The 19,400-nt window shown below is 44.8% G+C and overlaps 1 protein-coding gene across 10 annotated transcripts in view; it reads right to left on the bottom strand.

The window, feature by feature from the left end:
* Window positions 1–407: 407 nt before the first annotated feature.
* Window positions 408–19,400, bottom strand: part of ASPSCR1 (ASPSCR1 tether for SLC2A4, UBX domain containing) — a 46,473-nt gene continuing 27,480 nt past the window's right edge. For 6 of the 10 annotated variants that reach the window (XM_074922487.1, XM_074922481.1, XM_074922482.1 and 3 more), the window contains 4 exons: window positions 4,080–4,131; window positions 3,310–3,379; window positions 2,804–2,991; window positions 408–1,502 (listed from right to left, as the gene is read on the bottom strand). In XM_074922487.1, the coding sequence (XP_074778588.1) occupies window positions 1,489–1,502; window positions 2,804–2,991; window positions 3,310–3,379; window positions 4,080–4,131 (324 nt within the window). In that variant the 3' untranslated portion in view covers window positions 408–1,488. Of the gene's footprint in view, window positions 1,503–2,803; window positions 2,992–3,309; window positions 3,380–4,079; window positions 4,132–17,977; window positions 18,081–19,400 lie in introns of those variants that run through there. The other 4 variants (XM_074922485.1, XR_012634807.1, XR_012634806.1 and 1 more) reach the window with 4 other exon arrangements.

Below are 19,400 nucleotides of genomic sequence, written 5' to 3'. Positions count from 1 at the left end.
TATGTTTGGGTGTCATAGAAGAAATCAATCAACATGTTTGCTAAAGCATTCAGCTCCCTCCACTTTGAGTCTCCTTTTTCCTCTTCCACCTTTCTTTCATGCCTCCCCCTCCCTCTGAGTTTCTTCAAAGCATCTGGGAGCATTTGGAAGTAATTAGACCTGAAGGGAAATGTTGGCCAGGCTGGGAGACAATGACAAGTGCCAGGAACCCTGGGTGCCCTTTCTAGCCACTTTGAAGTTCATTCAGATGGTACAAAGCTCTGTTTTGCTTTGTTAAAAAAAAAAAATGGGAGGAAGGGAATGAGGCATGACAGGCCCATTGAAAAGGGAGCAGGTTCCTGTGAACTGACAGAGAAACTGAGTACAGGGGGAAGAAACGAATTATCAAAGAGACCGACAAAAAGGCCTCCTATGGCCACTCTGCTTTATTACAGCTACAAATTGTGCAGATGCACATGTAGTTCAGGGAACAACTGTCTATGCAGGGAAAATGGAAACCATGGTATTACCGTAACATGGAACCCCAGTGTGAACCACTGAGCCGCGGAGACTCCCAATAAAATACAGCCCCATGGCTGCTGTGGCACTACAGAGTTCATCTCCAGTGTAAGCACAGTTCTAACCAGCAACATTCGTCCTTGCACAACACCTGCAGGAGGCACAGATGTGGGCTGGTGCTCCCCTCTGTGCACTAACTGCGCTGCAGAGAGCAGCTGCTCTGGACACTTTTGGGGCACAGAAGTCCACAGATCAAAGGTCACATGAACAGACCCTGTTACTGGTGGGTTTCTTCCTCACTGTAACTGCAATTACTGACGTTAACTGTATGTAGTGAAAATAAAACACAGAGCTTGGGGCAGAAAAACTCCACGTGCACTCCATTAACAGATACCTGTGTTCTTTGTTAATAAGATTCTGGCAACTGAAAAGAATACAAGTGCTGCAGACCAGGAGGTTCCCAGGAAAAGCCTATTTGAACTATTTTAAGTGACCTAAGTGCTGCTTCTTCACCCACTTTCCAGCTATCTATGCCCAGAATTATCAGCACTAACCCCAGCCAGCAGGAAGCAGAGGCAGCACTTAACCATAGGATTGTATCTTGTCACTAGAATTCCGGCAGCTAGACTCACATTGTCTCTGAAGGAGAACTGGGAAGATTTGAATTTAAAAATATGGATAGAAAGAAAGTCCTTCACAGAAAGTATATAGGAATTATTTCCCCCTTAATTCTCTATTCATATTATTTGCATGCAAGAAACCTTAAATTTAACCTCTAACCTTGCTTCTGCAGTCACGAAGACCACAAACAGGCCTTCCACTCCTCCAGAAGCTGAAACTGGCATCTGAAATAGCAATTTTCTATTTATAACTAATGTCCATACAGCTTAGGTCTCTCCAGGGCCACCACCAACTTCTTACACGTTTTGAATAAGTTCATCAGGAAAGGGGCACAGCTGACTGCTCACCGATCCAGCAGCCCAGAACGTTTCATCTCTTCCCACCTACAAAACAAACGGAAGAGCATTGGAACAACCCCGCGACTTGCGCCATGTCGGTTCTCAGTCACACGATCTGGGTGCTGAGGGCTCTCCATGCTCTGTGCTCGGGCAGCAGCTGGGCAGCACACAGGAGCACTCCATACCCTTGAGAGTGGGGAACTTCAGCCTACATGTTATTAACATGCATGTTAGAGCGTGTTACCAACCTTCCACCCCAGCTGTTAATGGGCCACCTGCACAGGCAGGCAGGATGTTATCTTGTGCTTTATCCACATAATCTTTCCTTAGGAACGGAAGTTCTACTCCCAAGTGGAATGCTTCCAGCACACTGGAAAGGGCAGACAGTAGAGATACTGTTTCTCACACGATCTGCACCAGTATCCCAGTACCAGTCTAAACCAGACCAGCCACAGCAGGGAAACACCCACCCTCTGTTTGCAGCCTTCCAGCCACCACTTCACACCTTACACTGCACTTGCTGGAGCTGCTGGCCCACGCCATCTTCCAGAGTTAAATACTAGAATTCTCCCTCAGGAAGTTAACGTTTGGCATCATTAGCCAGGGAATTCCATAGAATTCTTCCTAGTTTTACTGATGTTAAGGGGTCGATTGAACATCCTTTTTTTTTTCCCCTCCTCCTTTCTTTGCCACTACATCAAAAAGTAAATATTGCTAATTGTTTAATTCAGGAATCCTTCTTCCAGTTACTTCATATTTTGTATAAATTCTCATATAAAACCACACATTAGCTATTGGTTCTGGGAATAAAAAAAAGTTTTCTGATCAGGATAAACCAAGAAAAAAATTCCTAACAGAAACTTGATTATAACCTTAATTATGGAAAACCAGTACTGTTTTGCAGTAAAGATTAAAAACAGAAAGATCAACTAAAAAAAAAAAAAAAAAAATCAAGAGAAAGTACTGAAACAGACTATACCAGCAAAGGGAAAACGACGACAGAGATTTACAGTTGACATGGGCCCCTGGCATGTGGGTATCCTGCCTATTAGCATGAACTACACCAGCGTGGTTAAAGACTCAACATCTTAAGCCCAGAAGATCGCTCAGAATGCTGCAAAGCTGTGGATTAGTCGTCAGATCAACAGGGCCTGAGCCTGCGTTCTGGTACTTCTCCAGTGAAGAGTGAGTTTCAAACTGAGCTGTGAGGGACAGCACTGAACCCAATGTCCTGCAAGCCTTACGCTGACACCTGCAAGAACACTGTCAGCGTCCACCACATCTGGCTCGAAGGAGCCTGCCTTTTCAGGGAGTTCAGGATGAGCTCTCCTCTGATCTCACAATACCTGGCAGCTTCAGCCATTTGGGTATTTTCCCAGGGGTCCTTCTCAACACCTGTGGAGCTTCCTGCACTCTTGCTGGCTCTGGCTGCTTGTCAGACTTTCTGTCACCGCCCACTTCTGGTTCAGACAGGGACAGAACTGTTGATTCTAAAGATGACGAAGCAGAAGGAACTAACGATTTGGACAAACATCTGGGGAAGAAAACAAGCAAACAGAATTAAACTTCATTTTTTCACAACAGCCCCTTGCACCACCACCTTTCAACTTTTAAAGTCAGACTGAAAAGGCTCTTTTTCATTATAAAAACCATAGGATTTCCTTGATTTAGTCACAGAAAACCTACTTCGCAAAGGACTCGAGGCTATGAAGTCATGTATGGCAGTAGACCGTTTCAGGAGAAAATTAAGCCCTAGTACCTTCAGAGCACATGTCTTTGCAGTAAAAGACAGGCTCATTTCATGCTTCCCATCCCTGAAATACCTATTTGCAACTATTCAGTCCCAACTTACCTGGCTACTAATAAATCAGCTGCAGATGGGGAGACTGCAGAGCTCAGCAGGTCTGATCTCAGGTAACAATCTGTTTAAAAATGAAACCCAGACACTTGTTTGGTAACAGAGAGACATCAATCACCACACAATCATACAGCTCCTGGCTCAGCAAACACCTGCTCTGTAATGTAGTAAATCTCCATCACCTTCCCCCAGCTGACACAGGACACTTTTAAACTATGACAGTTTTTCTCATGACTCAAGGTGCCCTATTTCATCATTCAAACCTCACGATCGTGACATTTTCTTTCAGTGCTCACTGCATCTCAAACTTTTCTATGAAGCCAGAGCATGCTTTAATCTCTCTGGGAGAAACAGAGATTCTAAGCATAAACCAGAAGTGTCAAAGAATCAGAGATTCATGTTTTTCCATCTCCAGCCAGTCCAGCACAACAGGAGGCCTGTAGAAGTGTTTCGCAGCCATTTGTCTAGTTAACATTTTGAACAAGGGAATGTCCTTCTGCAGAGTGGTTCTATCATCCTTGTCCCTGCAGCAGCCCATGCCTACTCCACAGCCTCACAAGCCTCCTAAGGAAGGTCCTAGGCTTCCCTTTGTGCTCAAGCTAACTGACCAAGCTGGCCCTAAGGAGCCTTAGCCGCCCAGAATGGGAACATTTACCAGCATTCTCAAGGACTGCATTATCTTTGTCAGAGGGACTCTGAACGTGAGGATGCAATTCTTCTGAGTCTACTATAGGAGCTATACAGTCAGCTGGGAAGTCACTCACCCCTGTACTCCTCGGACCCAAAATGAATGACAGCAGTTGGAAAGAGTTTAGCCTGCAGCAAAAGGGAAAAAGAAGAGATCACTGATTGTAGATGCTTTCACAGTTCACTGTGAGCATTAGAGACAGTTTAGACAGCTACAGACAAATTCACAGAGTTCAGGCTGAGGTCACCAAACCATCTGTAACTCAGGAAAGGCCAAATGGCACAGGGCACCCAGGAGCAAGGCATGAAGCAAAATTGTGTGATCTATTCTGCTACACACAGATGAGGAGACCTGTACAACAAACGCTCACTGTGCTGATGACCTGTCGTCTGTTCTCCTGTCCCGGTACCTCAGGCCATTAAATTTCACCCACGTTCTCCATTGCTGAGCAGGCACATGAGCATGAGTAAGAATCTTCCAAGACCTGAGTGGCTGACAGTAGGAAAATCCAGCTCTGCCCTCAGAAATCTATTCTAGACTATTCTGTTACATTTACACCCTGCCTCTAGTCGGAATTTGTCTAGTTAACAGCTCTCCAGGATGCACTCTATCGTTTCATAAATGCAGCCTGAATTCCTAGTTCCTACTTGTCAGAATAATTACCTATTCAAACATTCTTTCATCCATTTAGCTCATTATGTGACCTAGATAACTGCAGGACTGTCTTCTTCACGTCTGCATTTATCAGTCTGGTGATCTTTATTTCATCTGCAAATGTTATTATTTATTATTTTGTATTTATGTATCTCCCTCAAACCAGATAAAAATAACAAACAGGGCGTGGCCAGAACTAATTCCAGCAAAACACCAGCATAAGCGATTTATGTTTTTCAACAATTCCTCTCCATTATTTGAGATGTCACTCAGCCAAACCATAATTCATTTAGTGTGTGCTTTAATGACACCGCGGTGCACACCTTAAACCCCCACATGCAGATCAGGAAGCACCGAGTGAAGTTAAAGCACGAAGATGCGGGGAGGCTGTGAGCTGCCCGGGGCTGCCCCGCGCCCGGGGCCCCTGCCCAGGAGGGGAGGCACCACCTCACCTTCAGCCCCAACTTTTCACCTGCCTCTTCAGGGCGCCGCAACAAGCAGAGACCCCTGTCTAAGGCACACACGGAACACACATCACAGAGCTCGAAATCCAAGAGAACAAACTCTTCCTCCTGCGACCCAGAAGTGTGATCAAGTCTGAGGCAGCTTTTGCCGCTCTACCACCATCTACCCCTCCACAGAGGAGAGACACTCTCTGCAGAGGAAGGAAAAAGAAAAGTAAAATGTCTACAATTCTAGTCACAGGCCTGGCTCCTGTTTGTAAATTTACCACACTGCTTTATACTGCAGTTTCCCCCATTTTAAGTGTAGCCCCATCACACAGGAAGACTGAGATGGCCGCGGGTGTCTCTCAAGCTCCTCAGATGTATTGCGCCAGAGAGGATCGCGCTTGTCGCTGTTCACTTGTTTTTTCCCTAATTTTAAACAGCAACAAATCAAAATGATGGAGCTTCTGACAAGTTAGGTTGGCAATGCCCATTCTCACTATCTTCTCCTTTCACTGCGTTATACTCAGTCTCTTACGACGTGGCTAAATGTCTTTATTCAGCTACCTCTGCATAAATATATACTGAATAAAACTCAATACAAAACATGAATTATGTCAACATGCTAACACATTAAATGGCATTATACTGTTGGGAAGTAATTAGTCAGCAGCTCAAATGATGACCTACTGAACAAATAATTTTCAACATAAAAGAAAAATTATTTTCAAATCTTTATTCATCAATTCAATTATTCATAAGAAATTATTTTTAATTTTTTTCCTTTTTATTTCAATGGAAGTTCCTGTAATTTGTGTCTATTTCCTCTTGTCCTTTTATTGGGTACCACTGAGAAAAGCCTGGCCCATCTTCCTTGCTGTTTCCCATCACGTTTATTACAACATTGACAAGACCCCCCCAGAGCCTTCTCTTCCCAGGTTTAACCACCCAAGCTCTCTCTGCCTCTCCCCATACGTCTGATGCATCAGCCCCTTAATTATCTTTCGGTCCTTCGCTGGGCACCAGAGAAACTGTCAAACTGGACTCACAGTCCTGCTGGTTCGACTGAGAAATCACAAAATCAACTGCGGGTAAGCAGGGGGTACCCACCTATGAGCTCTGCCACTCACAGTGCTTACAGTACAACACCACACCCTCAAAGAAACTGAAGCAGTAGAAAAACTGGTGCTGGAACCAAGCGATACATTAAAAAGCACCACATCACCCTGTCCAGATGGAACGTCCAAGTGTTCTCAAGGGACTGCAGCGTAAGAGACTTAAAATTAAACTTCGCACTAAAAACAGGCACTGCTGCAAGCACAGGCTTGTATTTTTAAGGGATGTGCAGAAGATTAATGTGATATGGTGTAACCAGCTGTACCAGAAAGGATTCTGAAAGAAAAATATCATACTTATTACCAGAGTTAACAGGTCAGTATAATGCTACATAAAGAAAAACTAGCCGAAACAATTATTTTAAGATTTCAGAAGGCCTTTTACTAAGAGACAGGCAAAGAAACCAAATCATCGTAGTGTGAAAGAGGTAAGTACCATCATAGCCAGAAACTGTACAGAAAATGTTGATTAATGGTCTGCATTTACCCTGGCAAAGCAGTAAAACAAGATTTGATCCAATAAACAAATACAAGCAAGTAACTGCCCCTCTCCGTATCCTTAATGCATACTGGGAATTGCACAGGGCAGGCTGCCTGCTCACGAGTTCTCCTGAACCTCTGTTGCCACCACCAGCACAGTCAGGACACTGGTGTGATGGGCCCTGGACCTGACCCAGCACAGCCCCTACCAGAGCCCACCGGAGCCCTGAGCTCCACGGAGGCGCCTGCAGATGGCTAATACAGAGACTAATAAAACTTTACTAACCCAAGGCAAAAATGAAACAGCTTCACCTGTCTTCTGGACTAAAAACTCAAATCAGGATGTGGCATTACAAATGTTTGTACGTTAATCCAAAGGCTGCAGGAGACTTTCACACGGAGTACAGCCTACACCGTGTGAGGCTGAAGTAGGAGACATTCCTCAGTCTGCTCCAAGGCTCAGCTCCTGTCAAAGTAGCCAGGCATCTTCACATCCTTGAACTGACATTTTAGCAGAAATCGTTATTTATTAGGTCTTTTAACATTTCATTCCTCAATCAACAGGGCCTAAGGTTGCCTGCTCCAGTCACAAAGACGGCTCTCCATAAACTTTTTTTAATTAAAAAGTACCAGACACGGTTTAGAAACCCCAGAGAAAACTCTTGCAGGAGCTTTGATGTTTCCGCCGCGCTCGTCTGAAGGGATCCCTCTATTTAGGAAATGGGTGCCTTAAAAAGGGCCCCCCCTGCAACACACATACACTCAAGCCCTTTTACACACAACATCCTTTTCATGCCAGCTGCAAGTTGGAAAATGAGGTTTTTGTAGCGTGTTAGTGTTGGAATTTTTTAATAACCTCCTCTCTCTTTTTTTCCCCTCTCAACCAATTATCTTGGTAAATAATTAACATTCTGAAGGAGATAAGTAAGCACAGCATCTCAGAGCTCAAAGCCCTTTAGTTCAAAGCCCTGCCCTTTTCTCTTCGTTTCCCTGCTGCCGCCACCGAAACTTCCTTGTCAATCAAGCTCTGGGCACACACATCAAAGCTTCATGTGGGAATGGCCCCAAGGGGTCAGAAAAAATTCATGGCAGGGCCTGCATGAGGCACAAAGAGAAAAAGAGAGTGAGAAACACAGACCGAGAGCTAGACAGACACACTCAACCACACAAACACACAGACAGAACATGCCCCAGTATAAACCTCTACCCTGTTTACTCACAGGTTGACAAATAACCATAGTTCTAAGTTTCAGGATCCATGTCAACAATCATTTCCCACTGCTGGCAAAGCATCAGTCCAAATATTTCGGTTCAAAATCTTTCAATTAAAAGAAGCTTAAAGGAACTAGACAGCAGCTCACAAGCATACAGAATGCAACCTCCTTCCAGTGGCCCATTTCCCCACACCCCCATCCCTCCCCAGGGGTCAGCCAACACAGAGTCCCCTCTTGTCAAATTTACATCCAGTAAGTTCTTTTTCTTCAATTCAAATGGACTATTGGCTCATTCTGCACGCCTCTGTCTAGCTTCCTTTGTGCAGAATTCTCAGGTACCATCCCAATTTCAGCACAGAAGGCAGCCAGCTACATCCCACTGATCACCCCAGGAATCCTCCAGCCAGTCACTGGCAGGACATAATGCTGTCTGAGATTTTTTTTGTAACACAAAAGTATTTAAATCAGCACCAATTTCACATTTAAAAAAAAAAAAAAAGCAGCCAGTGGAATGATCCCACTGGCCAAAGAATGTCTTGGCATGAAGATGAGAAGGCTTTAGTAGCTGCAGTCCAGGAAAACACACAAACCCAAAATCGGAGCCTTTAGTATTCTCTAACACTGCTAAGAATGCAACGGGCATGGGCAGACCACTATCTGAAAACTATATTCTCAAGTCAGCTGGCATCTCCTAATTTGCAATTGTTCTAATGCATACATCAGTGTCTCTAGAAGAACTCTGCACTTCTTAACCTCCCTGCGCAGGATTCTTGTAAGAATATCTGTGAATCAAAACAGATTTAGAAACCCCTGAAGAGTCACACTGACCCTCTCAGATTGACCAAAAGAATCACAGGCTGTTTGAAACAAATATTCAAAAAATTCCATTCAGTTATATGTGAAGAATTACTACAATATGAATGAGTCAACAGCTAGTCACTATACTAAAATATCCAGCACGTCTTTCCCTCGCTGCTTCGATTTCCAGCCAAATATATAATGCCATTCCAACTGGGAAAATAGATGCTATTAATCTATTGAATTATAATGTTCAAATCACACTGTGCAAGGCATATTTAAAATACAGTTAAACTGTTATTTTTATTGCACAGCACCTAGAAATCCAATTGGAAATGGTGTCCCATTGTGCAATTATATACATAGCAACACACAATATAAATAAAAATGTAAGAAGTTATGAGGGTTTGGGTTTTTTTTGGTGTTGGGTGTTTTTTTTTCTTTTGGTACAGATGAAAAACTGAGACCTTAAGAGATTAAATAACTTTTTCAAGGTCACACAGGATGGCAGTAGCAGAAATGAGAATTGGAATATGTAAGTCTCCAGAGTCCCATCCAAGGCCTTAATGACAGGCCAGCTCTCTTCTGGAGGGACTGGAGAGGCACTGATGGGGCAAGAAGTGGAGGAAGCCAATGTCCTGCTTACTGTCCTCCCCATTTAAGGAGAATCATCCCAAACTACCAACTCCTCAGGTTTTAAAAAGATCTAAATAACACAGCTTCATCAATTTACTTAGTTACAGTTGCAGAAGTTTAAATGAACGCTTTCCATTTCTGAAATCTGAAGACCAGCCTGTTACTCATAAAGCCACATTTAGTCTGGAACCATGCAGCTGAATAACTCAAAGTTTTATTTCAGACAGGCAGAGCGCAGTTACTCAGACCCCACAGTGGTGAGCGTGGTTTATGACAGCAGGGCATCCTGGCTGTAGAGTGGTATACTGGGGCCACTACATCTCGCATTCCATGATAAAAATATCTACACTAGAACAACATTCCCCTGCAATACAAAAGAGAAACAGTTCTGCTTTGTTTTACTGCATGTTTTAGTAACTCGTTCTCTAGAGCAGAGAAAAGATTTCAGGCAGAACCCTCCCCAAATAATGTCTCAATACTTCCTCCTTCACTAGCTATCGCCAGACGTACACGTTCAAAAGACCCTAGAACAGAGTACTGCAAAACGTGTACGTTACTACCATGCAGTTATTCTGTTCACTGAGAGAGGGATGCTTTCAGACCAGGCAGAGACTGCTGTCTAAAGGGAACTTGCAGCTGCCAGAATGAGAGGCATTCTTTCCGTTACATGATCTGAAAAGATTAGAGTGCCACAGGTCTGCTGTTAGTTTGATGTTAAAAGATGAATAAGAAAATAAGCACTTCAAAGGAACACGCGCATGGAAGGAGAAACCCAAGCTACCGACATGAAATATTGCATAGTACACACACCCTAAACACATAAACTAGCTCTTGGAAAATTCAACCGGAAAGCCGGTGGATCAAAAGCTTTTCCAGCAAAGCATCGCCGAAACAGAAATAAACACTACAGCCATGGTGAAAGGGGCAGCTAAGTGGTTCGTGTTTATAACCTGAGAACAAAGCTGCTCAATGTGGACTGCAACTGCCAAAGATGATGGATATTCTGCAGCCAATACGGAGGAAGTCTGATCCAGCCAGAGCAAGGGACTGTTCAAATTCACAAGGCAAAGATCAGATTGGAAAGCGCTATTTTGAGAAGGCTACTTCAGAAGGAATCCAGGTATGAAGAGCATCCACTGAGCCCCTGAGCTGAGATCAGAAAAATCCGGCCTCCAAACTGACGGTAGAAGGGAGAACATGTTGGGCAGTTTGCACCCAGAGCTCAGTCACCCAGGTAAGCCCCGGGTGCAGTGGGCAGCCCTACTGAGGTCAGCACACGCAGCAAGCACGGACAGCCTCCGCACAACAAACCATCGGGTCAGAGCGCTACCAAACCCCGGCAGGGGAGACAACTCTGACCAGGTAAGTGAAGGGCTAGAACTCCACAGAGGAAGGCGAATGCCATCCTCTGGGCTGGATGAATTTCACTATTAATTGCAATTTTCTTTGCTAGTGAGTGGAATAACCACAAGGCCTTGCCACTGGAAATACCTCCGACGGACTGACTCTGATGAAGTAATTTTTTCTGAAATTGCATTTAGACTCTTGCCAAAAGCAGAGGCTTCACACTGCTCAATTCGTAGTCGGCTTCACTGAACAAGCATGCCAGACGTATTGCCCAAACTGGCATTAACAAATAGGATATGGAAACAGAACCAAAGGCAAAGAAGGAACAAACAACTCCTCTGGAATTCTGCCCCATGGTCCACGCCAGAGGAAACACTTGGTGCACTCTAAGATCTGATTAGAAGATCTAAATATTTATGTGGAAGCCTGTGGATTCCTTTAGCTCCTCTGAAAACAGACGATGGACTCCTGCCCTCTTTGCTGCCTTGACTTTTCCAGTGGCTGGTATTCTTACCTTCTGCTAACTCTTTCCTAGTATGAACTCAGCAATCAATTATTTTTTCCACTAACACACCCCAGATAGGCACTACACAAGTGCCTGTTTCTGGGAGGAGAAAGAAGCAACTCTGAAGAGCTCAGCTAGCCTAGAAAAACACAAACAAGCAACTAGAGCTATAGGAACCCAAAGCCAAGTGCTACAACAGGGAAGCCTGCAGTTGATCAGTTCTGGAGAGCAGAACATTATAAAACACTTCAAGGGACATGAGGATAAGGCAGCCAGCAAAAACAGCAATAACAAAAAATCAAAGCAATGCCTTGAAGTCTTTATGGGTTCCAAAAACTCCATGTTGCTGCCAATCTGTGTGCTCACTATACTGTAAATACACACATATTTTGGGAGAATTCACTTCAGACAGTTCTTTCAGCCCAAGTATCTTGGCAAACAAGTTGACAATATTTGTCTTTTTTCCTGGTTTTGCTTGCAGTGTAGAGGTTCTCCCTTCATTGTAAGCGATCAGATTTAATGAATGTGGTTCCAATCTTATCAGCTTGAATGGAGTGAGAGGGTGGAGAGAGAGCAGAAGTGTTGATAATACCGTACTCCACCATCTGCAGTGACTCCTGTTATTGGCTTCAGCACAAATTTCAGTCATTTATAAATAGTTGAATGCTCAAATGCGCTCACATCACTACCTCAGACACCATCCACTCTTTCTTACAGAAGGCAGTCTGGTGGCCAATAGCCTACTGCTAACTGCAGACCTGGGAAAGCTAAACGCAACTCCGTGATCCATGTCTGATACTGGACAAGCAATCCCAACCAACTCCCAGTCACAGTAGAGAAGAAGCAACTCTACCCTCTACCCTAGCAGAAGGTGGGGCTGTGATATCATCAGAAATCATGCAGTCTCTGTGACAATGAGTCCCTAAAACATCCAGGTTGGCAGTGGTCAACGTCCAGAACACTCTGTGCTCTGGCTCAAGCAGGCTCTGCCTCTGACAGTCGCAAAGACCATAAGTTTATAGAAAATCCTTTTGAAGTTCAGCAAGAGAATTCCCGTATCCTTGGAGGATGCTGCCAGGCTTCCCTAGGTACCAAGGCATTTCTCAAAGAAAACGAGAAAACAGAAGGCAATTAAGTAGTCTACGACTAAACTGAAGGGAATAATAATTGGATGCTTCTCTGCCACAATCCTACTTAATAATAACAGTCCATTTATGTTTAGACATGAGAACATCATGTATTTTGAGAAGACAGGAGGCACCTAGAAAACCAAGAACGGACTGTGGGGAACCCATAAGCCAACCTCCATTCCTTTGCTTTTCTTAACTATTTCTCATTTTCTGTTTCTCTACAGTTTAAGCACTGTATTTGGGGAACAAGAATCTAAATCCCCGAGAGCAAAAGGAGAATAAACCACATTTAAAAAAAAAAAAAAAAGGAAAAGCATTTATGGAACAGGGTGATTAGACAAAATCTCAATGTTTGAAAGCTAGGAATTCTAAGGCTCACACAGTTTCAGTTATAGTTCACAGTTATCACTGAGGTAATTAGGTTTCAGTGCAACCTTCCTTACAATTGCCTCTGTTTCCTCTGAAAGTCACTTTATCCCTGAATGATGAACACACACTCCAGAGGTGCTCTACTTCTATTTTGGTAATCTTCTGCTCAGGTAAGATGTGTATGAAAGAGTAAACAGCTGATAATATGGAAATGTTGAAAAAAAAAAATCCACAATGGCTAGATACGAGATGGTATCTACAACATGAAAGACCTGTTTTGAACAGAAACGTATGGCTCTAGTCCTCTAAGAAATACTCCATTAAAATAAAGTGTTGGGGTACGTGCAGGCATCTCCGCAAGGGAACCACGCTGGGTGCAAAGCATTCCAGGAGGCTGCTGCTGCGGACACGCAGCGCCCGGAGCAGGAGCTGTGAATTCTGGCAGGTACATGACACAACCGGACACCCTCAGAGAGCTGTACTGATGATGAAGACAAGCTTCCTCCTCAACCTTTCACACATTCTCCAAAAAAAATGTACCTCAAAACAGCTTGAGAAAGTAGCTGTTGTGTCACTTGACCTTTGCTCCCTGTCCCTGCGACATGCGGGAGGACCGCAGGCTCCATGGGGCTTGGTTCACGTTTGCACCCTGAGCACCAGAACGCAGCACGACCCCCCGAGCAGCTCTCGCACAACCGTACTGCAAGGTGACCTTAGCATAAAAGTTCCTCTTCCTCCAGCCTGAAAGCCACATGTTTTACAAAATACCTTAACCATATGCCTTCTATCTTTACAGAGCAGCTCTGTCTTTTCATCTCTTTCCTTCCAGATAATGGGATCGGAAGGGGAGCCCTGACTAAAGCACAAAAAGCTTCCCTTCCACAAACCACACGATGCCAGAAAGGGGCAAAGTTTTCACCTAAGCCAGGCCTGCAGAGCCTAACCCCACACAGGGCAGGACCAGGCACCACAGCCTGCTCTGCAGCCCCACGGCGAGCATGGATACCGACCCGCACAAACGCCTTCCCAGACTAAGCCTGCACAGTTTGGAAGGCAGCTCTACAGAGCAAGTGAGAAGTGGCAAGTCCTGTCCCCAGCGCTGCCCCACCTGGCCCAGTACCAGAAATACCACCTCTCCTGCTCCTGGTCTGGGCCAGTGTCATTTTTACTGAGAGCACTGAGGCTCAAGCAAAGCAGCCGATTAATAACAGCCGCCTATAAAAAGGGCATCCAACAATAACACAGTTGCCAGGGACATGAAAGCCAGAGCAACTTCCGCACCCGTTTCTTCCCAGAGAAGAAAGCCCCCTTCAGCCCCTGCCAAGCACTCAGACCCGCAGCAGAAGGAGGCAAAGCCTACCCAAGCAGAAGACATTACGGCATGGGGCCTGCACTGACTCAAGGCGAAAGTTAAAGAGGAAAAAGGATTGACACTGGGAACAGGGAGCAAAGCTTCACCCAGAACCAGTCAACCTAAGCTGGGATAAGGCACCATCCTAGCAAGTCAGAGCACTGTGGTCTCTGACGAGCAGTACGGGTAACCAGAACGGCATGACAAGTCCTCGGCAGGAACTGGTTTGTTCCCTTTTGATGCTTCATCCAAATAAAATGTTTATAAACACACAGAATCATTCCTGCCAGAACAGACCATGACCTGAAAGGGTTGAAGGGCCCCAGGCAACCGACAGAGGCTACATGGCCACTGGCATTAAACACAGCTCTTCCAGTCTCCAAACCCATTTTACACACAGCTGCATCAAACAACTTCAAGGCTTCAACGCAGGGCTCGTGTGCCCGTCCCCAGCACGCGTTCCTGGCGGCACGTCGCCCCGAAATCTGAAACTGAACAGACACTGGAACCCATTCCCACCCAGGCACACATTTCTTTCTGCTCCCTTTCTTCACCCTGTTTTATCCTTCCAAATTGCCTCAGCCCCTTGCAGCCTTCTGCAGAAGAAAATACAACTCTCAAAAGTCAGTTCTTGAAACTCGCCACGAACTTTAGCAAGGTCTCCTGCAGAAAGGGTTTGCTTGCATCCGCTGGCATAACTGCACCAGCAAACTCTTACACACTCGGAGTGACATACGGGAGCAAAACTTTTACTTTCACGGCGTTGCAGACACACATCCCCTTCCAGCTAGGACCACACCCATGAAACGGGGGTTTTCTTTCAGCCCATCACTGCCACTCATCGCAAGATGTTAACAACCACCTGGATTCGCACGTTACGAGACTCTAAGCCACTTCATTCAAGAGACCTGAGCCTGCACACGTCTGCTATTTGCACTGTTTGTATTTATCCCACTCATGTAGGATGGAGTAGCCAGCGGGCCAGGCACGGAGGTGAGAATAACTGGGGCGGTCTCTTCACCTGACTCAGCCGTGACCAGCAGCTACCCACCCACTGGCTGAATTACAGAGGGGAAGCTCCTTTAAAACAACACCCACCGTAGGGTTTCCAGCAGAAATGTATCCAGAAAGAATAAAAATTAGCATGCAAAGAAAAGCTTCTAGAGAATACCTGGTTAGCAGGAGTTTGCTGTAGCGCCCTTATTGTTTCACATAGTCAATAACCTGTTTCACATCATCACTTGCACAGTATAGATCACACCATCTCATGAACAAGTTCTTATACTTTGCATCTTTTTTTCCACAGACATTAAATGCTACACAGGATGTCACGTAGCAAAGGAAAAATCTAACAAATTCCAGATATTATCAGCTGTTTTCTCCAGAACTCTAAAGCTCATGCAGTCTGGGGCTTTTTTGTTTGTGTGTGGGGTTTTTTCCTTAAAATTGGGAGAATTATACACAAAACAGTTCTATTAATGAAATCATAAAGCTGAAGGAAAAAAAAAACTTAAACACCTAACAGGCAATAAAGTTACAAAGGCTTAATTATTCCAGGATATTCAAAGAAAAAAGTCATATATAGCAGTTTAAATCCTTTGCTAGACATGAAATTTTGTGTCCTGTTTCATGTGTCCATTCTCACTCGATCTGTGGGGCAGGAGTCAATACAGGAATCGCGGCTGGGCACTGCACCTCCAGCAATATGCAGGGTCACAGGAACAGCTGTCTGCAGACCAGGAGTGCGTCAGTCCAGGCAGCATCTGTCTCTAACAGGAGCAAAACCACCGATGCACAAAGTGTCCTTGCCCTTTGTATACGGGGTACCTTCCCCTCATGCTATTAGCTAGCAATGATTTTCAGTTCAGAAGCTTCCCAAGATGGTTTCTATATATTCACAGAGACTCTCAGTAGGTATTTTCCTTGAACTTGTCACACTTTCTCTTGAACCAGTATATACTTCTAGTATATAGCACCCTGTGATAAGGAATTCCACACTTCAGTTTTCTCCTTCCGTCCACTCTAGCTCCTGCTGGCCTCACCTGATGTACTCGTACTCTGTACCCTTGCACTGGAGAGTAAGAAACCAACCCCTTCCACCTTCTCCTTGACAGCTTAGCTCTTTCCCAGTCATGTCTTATTGTGGACATGACATAGACAAGTCCTAGCCTACTCAGTCTTTCTCCACGCAGGAGTCATTCCAGACCTCTGAGGCTCCTCACGCCCCTTCTCCGCACCCTCACCAGCTCTTTGTAAGATGAGAGGAGATCTGCACACATACTCAGGACAAAACAAACCCTGGTTTCATACAGTGACACTGTGATGTTCTTCATTTTGTTTTCTATTTCGTTCTGAAAAGTTTGGGGTTTGAGAAGGAGGTCATTTAGGATTTGACTGCTATTCAGTAATGAGCTGATGATTTCACCACGTTAAGACATTGCTCCAGAGCAGCAGGAGTCAACCCAAGAGCTCACTGAAATGCGTATGAAGTGCAGTTACCCTTCCCCACACACATCACTACACTGACCTACCCTGAGCCAGCTGGGTAAGAGGAAAACGCTGAGTTCTGTAACAGACAAGTAATGTGATAATATTCTCTTCATAATATCATTTTACAACCCCTAAAATATATTTTAGGCACGAGATTTTAATTGCTTTCCACATTTTGCAAATAATTGTAATGATTCTGTATACTTAGATTATGCTTTAAAAATCCATTTTTCTTTAATTATGCCCAAACTCTCAACACAACCACTTTTTAATTACAGTTTAATTAGACTAACACTGTGATTACATGTTGCATGAAAAAAAAAATTTCTTAAAACAACTTTGGATTTGCCACCCTTTATCTTAATTGGATGTTACTCTTCTTTTGTGTTGACACCAAGCAAGCGAGAAATGGGAAAAATCATTCCTTAAAACAGTCAATCTGCAGGAGAATTTTCAGCTTTCAAGGACTGTATCTTGAACCTCCCCTGTGAGGACAGGCTGGGAGAGTTGGGGGGTTCAGCTGGAGAGAAGGCTCCGGGGAGACCTTAGAGCGGCCCCCCAGGGCTGAAAGGGGCTGCAGGAAAGGGGGGGGGACCCTTGATCAGGGGGTGTAGGGATAGGACGAGGGGTAATGGGTTTAAACTGACAGAGGGGAAACTTAGATTAGACACAGGGAAGAAATTCTCCCCTGTGAGGGGGGTGAGGCCCTGGCACAGGCTGCCCAGAGCAGCTGTGGCTGCCCCCTCCCTGGCAGGGTTCCAGGCCAGGTTGGACAGGGCTTTGGGCAACCTGGGCTGGTGGAAGGTGGCCCTGCCCGGGGCTGGGGGTGGCACTGGGTGGGCTGTAAGGTCCCTCCCAACCCAGTCTGTGATTCTATGATATGATTCTATGAACCACAGTTTTGTACTAACATCAAGGCTTTGCGGCTTTGCCACGTGACACAGCAAGCACTTCGATCTCAGGGAAGCCACTACAGACTGAGGATGCCTGACACCAAAACCGACCAGGTTCTTCAACAAGTTGTGCTTTCTAAAGAAATCCAAAAGACTGGGCCGTAAGGCAGCTTGAAGTCTTTACAGAGCACTAATTTAACACATTTTTATGTTTTAGGGAGCTGCCACAAGGAATAAATTCCACAGTAAATATCACAACTAGGAAAGTGGGAAATTTCTGCACATGCAACAAGCACAAGCAACAGTGCCAGGTATGGAACAAAGGCTTTAACACAGCAAATTAAACAAAATTCCTGCCATAAAGTTTCTGATTCAAAGACAGGGAGACATAATTATTTCTGTGGCATTTCACTGAACGAGTTATGTTTCAGAAGACATCTAGAGAAACATCAGATGTATGCTGAAAAAGAGAAAATAAAAGAATGGGGGGGGGGGGGGAGGGAGGGGCAGGCAAAGAGTAGATATAGGTAAACAGAGGATTTTTACCTTTAGTTTAGAAGACAGACCAAAGCTAACAATGGAGACAGCATCAGAGGCTGGAGGAATAGGAGGCAGACACAGGTCAAAGAGGGTGCTGTGTTCAAGTTTACTGAAAAGGCAGAGAAACCTCCTTTGTGGAATCAGTATGGTATGCAAAGTGTTTAGAAGGTAACTAAAAAGAGGAAGAGAACGGTCGAGGAGGTTTCAAGGGGGTGAGGACAGGTACATGAGCAGACAGGGTATTTTCCAACAGCAACAGACAACAAGGGAAGAAAGTGGTGTCGGAAAGGTAAGCACCTTGAATCTGCAGGAGCAATAAAACATCCAACAGAAAACAGAGAATAGGAAAAAGGTTCATTACACAGGCAGACCTTGAGTCTCCAGCATCTAGGATGTGCTTAACAAAATTTTTTAAAAAGTCCGTCTTAAATTAAAAATAAATAGTACCAAAACTTGAAGTCCATGACATTCTAGAGGAAAATGTGGCATACAGCACGGGGGAGAATATCACTTCCTACAGAGACACTGAAAAGCAAGCAGTATATTCGTAGGGACACAAGTCTGAAGGCTGGGACAGGAAATCTGGGAACATATCCCAGGCAAATCTTAGAAGACGACATAAATCCACCCATTTTATGCAGAACTGTGCTGGCAAGAGCTGCAGAGAGACCACGCTTTGGAATGATAGAAAAAGCTTTCCAAAAAGCATGTTAGAAAATGTGTGTAAAGGAACTCTGGGTGAGGGATGTGCTCAGACATGACAGACTAGGACGGAAAAAAAAGAAAGGGGAAAAAAAAAAAAGACAGAGAAAGGCTGAGAGTAGCGTGCATGTGCCATGTCAGACCAGTCTGTACTAGCCACAGCTCTACGGCTGCTTCCCTTGTCTCAGAGCTGCTAACAAGTGCAGAACATTTTTTATCTGCTGTTCCTCAATGTTTTCCAAATATATCCTTAACAACACAACCATAGGCAGTTTCCCCGTCATGGGATTTCTCAGAAATAGGAAGACAAGGTTCGTCCCTTGCATTTCCCACCATGGTTACCATGTGTGCCTTGAGACAGGGTTTTGTGTGACAAATGTGGGTGAGATGGCACAAGTCAGAGGAAGTGGGAGAGCTGCCTTCACGCCCGAATGGCAAAATCTCCTGGCTCAAAGACACAAAGTGCTTTCCACTGGTATTTTAATTATTAATTAAAATATACAAAATGGCTTTGAAAAGAAAAAACGTTCTCTCCGCCCACAATGACGTTATGTCTTACCAACACACTGTCCCACTCCTGTTGGTGAGAGCAGCAGAGCCGAGCTGCGCATCGGAGCGAGACCATGGTCAAGAGGAGGTAGGAAGGCTGATAGACACGGGCTGTGAAGCTGGGTGGGGGCCAAGAGCTACTGCACAGCAATTCCTGAACCACGGAACCAAACAGGGC

Source organism: Athene noctua, chromosome 18, assembly GCF_965140245.1.
Source record: "Athene noctua chromosome 18, bAthNoc1.hap1.1, whole genome shotgun sequence".
NCBI classification, from domain to species: domain Eukaryota; kingdom Metazoa; phylum Chordata; class Aves; order Strigiformes; family Strigidae; genus Athene; species Athene noctua.
This window is presented reverse-complemented; position numbering and strand designations above follow the sequence as displayed.